This window comes from Protomyctophum bolini (genome assembly GCF_963924005.1).
Source record: "Protomyctophum bolini genome assembly, chromosome: 18".
Taxonomy (NCBI): domain Eukaryota; kingdom Metazoa; phylum Chordata; class Actinopteri; order Myctophiformes; family Myctophidae; genus Protomyctophum; species Protomyctophum bolini.
The window spans coordinates 27,914,703-27,917,885 of record NC_137879.1 but is presented as its reverse complement, the minus strand read 5'-3'; the positions used below and the strand labels follow the sequence as shown (position 1 = coordinate 27,917,885).

The 3,183-nt window shown below is 40.6% G+C and overlaps 1 protein-coding gene across 1 annotated transcript in view; it reads left to right on the top strand.

Moving 5' to 3' along the window:
• The first annotated feature begins 659 nt into the window (after positions 1-659).
• The window catches only part of LOC308333483 (integrin alpha-M-like), a 19,199-nt gene continuing 16,675 nt past the window's right edge, over positions 660-3,183 (top strand). The window contains exons 1-4 of the mRNA XM_080789918.1: positions 660-751; positions 2,440-2,551; positions 2,656-2,753; positions 3,061-3,131. Coding sequence (XP_080646044.1) covers positions 718-751; positions 2,440-2,551; positions 2,656-2,753; positions 3,061-3,131 — 315 coding nt within the window. The 5' untranslated portion in view covers positions 660-717. The remainder of the gene's footprint in view (positions 752-2,439; positions 2,552-2,655; positions 2,754-3,060; positions 3,132-3,183) is intronic.

The window sequence follows — 3,183 nt, the reverse complement described above, 5'->3', positions numbered from 1 at the left end:
TGAGGTAGCGAAAGCTTGACCTGCATAGCAACTATTTGTATTGGCATTGAACATGCTTTTTGGGGTGGGATTTGGGCTAAGAGGGTCATTGAATATTCAAGATGGCCACAATTTTTAAAGATGGCAGCCATTCACTTGTATGACTGTCTGATATGGTAAATGGTGCATTTATATAGCGCCTTTATCCAAGGCGCTTTACATAGATTGTGCATTACATTCATACACACATTCATACACTGATGGTGGCGGAAACCATGCAAGGCACCAACCAGCACATCAGGAGCAATTAGGGGTTTGGTGTCTTGCTCAAGGACACTTCGACACTAACTCTGGGGAAGCCCAGGTTCGATCTAACAACCTTGTGGTTCCCATCCAGCCACTCTATCCCTGAGCCACCGCTGCCACATATGGGTGTTCTCGGTGTAAAATAGGTCAATTTTTATGATGCATAATGGTAATGAATATGGTGTGAATCTGGTACTGACTCTATGGTAAATGGTGCATTACAGACATTGAGATCCTCAGAGGAGGCCCTCCTACAGAGGAGGCCCTATACTGGGTGACCAGTCTTTTGCCAAGCGGATGGGCGTAAACGTATGTGCAGATCATACCCTCTGTGAATGTGTGTTTCACTCTCATTTCTCCATTTACTTAGCAGCTGTAGCTATATTATTCACTGTGAATAGGAAGCAGAAAGGAGTTGCTCACCAGGAGAGGATGGGTCATCACGCTTTGCCTTGTGTGATCCTTTGTGAGTATATAATATTGAACTATAGTTTTTGTTGCTGTCTGCAAGAAACCTGCAAGGTTTTTGATATTTCTTTCTTCATAAATCAATGAACACCCTTTACGTAGACGAAAACTCAATTGGATCCTCAAACTAGCTGCCAAGCCAGCTAAATACACCCACTTACTCACTTAGTCTTTTTTTTCCTTTTTTTTGTTCATAAATGTAATTAAATTAAAATTAAAATGGCTCCTAACTCCACTTGAGCTGGAGTTTGGAGTTACATGGTTTCTTCAGCGCAATATCAACTATTTCAATGAATATGTAGTGGCTGTACTTAAAATGTGTTCAAGTTGAGCTGAGTTTGTATACAGTAAAGCATGTATTCTTTTTTAAATGCAACAGCTTTTCATCAACTGGGATTTTAGATTATGTTTAGACAGATGTGCTGTGTAGACAGTTTGGTGCAGATTGCTCAAACTAAATCCTAGGAGTAGGGATTTAAGAGATTTCTTTGTATTATTCAAAATGTTGGAATATTTATGATGAACTGTAAAAATTTCATTTCTACAAATGGGGCATGATTTATGCCTGTTCAAATCTTCCGTTTTCAATCACAAATTTCAGTGCGAACTGACAATAAAGTACTATATCATATGTTGATACTTCCCCATCCATCCTTCCTCTTCAACGTCTCCATTTTGACTGTTACTTGACAGTTTCTTTCTTGGCTTTGCGCTGTTGTCTCTTCAACATGGCATAAGATATTCTGCTGTTCTCAACTTCTCACAGAGAACAGCACCCTCCTGGACGTTTCTTCTCCAGGCCGGCCGATCCTTGTCTAAGTGTTCCCAGTTGTTCAGGTTGATCTTAAAGCTCTTCAAGGAGGATTTCAGAGTGTCCTTGTAGCCTTTTTTGGGGCCACCTTGTGCTAGTTTGCCACCTTCCAGTTCACCAAAGAAGACTTGTTTTGGCAATCTTGTACAGGGCATTCTCGTCACATGGCCAGTCCATCTCAGCTGGGCTGTTGCAAGCAAGGTGGGAATGCTGGGCAAATTGGCCTTGTTGAGGACTCCTCAGCAGTTTTCTTAGACAGCTCAGATGGAGATCGTTCAGTTTTCTGGCATGACGTTGGTAGACTGTCCAGGTTTCACACACATACAAGAGTGGTAGTACGACAGCCTGGTAGACCTTCAGTTTTGTCTCCTGCCTGATGCCACTCCTTGCCCACACTGAGTCACATAGGTGTCTAAAGGCTGCACTGGCCTTGCCGATCCTGATGTTTATTTCCACATATATCTATGTGTACAGCACGAGACAAAGTACTTCCAAGGTAAGTAAACTTGTCAACTGCTGAAAGCTTTTGGTTGTTCACATGGATGGTGGGCTCAGTGTAGGGTTTTCCTGGAGCAGGTTGATACAGGACTTCAGTCTTCTTTATACTGATTGTTAGGCCAGAGTTGTTGCAGGCTGAAGAGAAGTTGTCCATTGAACTGGCAACCAGAGCACAGTAAATCAGCAAACAACAGTTTGCGAACTGTGACACGTCAAAACGGTAGATGATGTTAATACCAGTGCTGTTGTTCTGGCATGAGTCTTGCAGCATGGCAGAGAACACCATGCTGCAAGACTCATGACTTATTGGTACACAATATAACATATATCTTAATTACTTTATGTTACTTTAATGAGCTGTTCTTCCTTGTTTTCAGTGTTCCAAGCTGCATTTGCTTTTAACATTGATCCTGTGGTTTGGAACTCCTTGAGAGAACCTGTTGATGGATTTGGATACAAGGTGGTTCAAAGACAATCAAGACAATCAAGGTCTGTGACTGAACTCAAGTCTAAACAGTCGTTAATTGCCACTGGATAAGTTTAATGACATTTTTATTTCTGGGTGTATTAAATATTTTGTTAACACTTTTCAGCTTACTGGTCAGTGCACCCCTTTCACAGACAGGAAAGGACAGGAACGGCACAATATATAAGTGTTCTACAAAGGAATGCCTTCCCATGTCTATTAAAGGTAGGCAACAACAAAGGGCAGCAGCAACATTTAAAAAAAAAATCATTGCATTCACTCATTCATAAGGGACGGCAAAACGTTGTTCAAGAGGTGACTATACGATTTGGATATATGTAAGATAACAAGTAGGCCTATAGAGGAATCCTGACATATTAAGATGATATTCAGAAATATTTCTGTGTACAAAAGTGTGTTAAAAGTGTGGTTGTTTAAACTCATGATACTAAAATGACAATATTACAATATAAATTAACATTGACATTTATCTTTTCGTCTGCCTTGTGTTGTTATTTAATGTTAACTACAGTACCAGAGTTTGCAGTCAACATGTCCCTTGGCTTGACAATGACAAATGACCCTACCACAGGAAAGACAATTGTGAGTTAATTAACTGCAGTCTTATGAACTTAACTGCAGTCTTATGAACTTG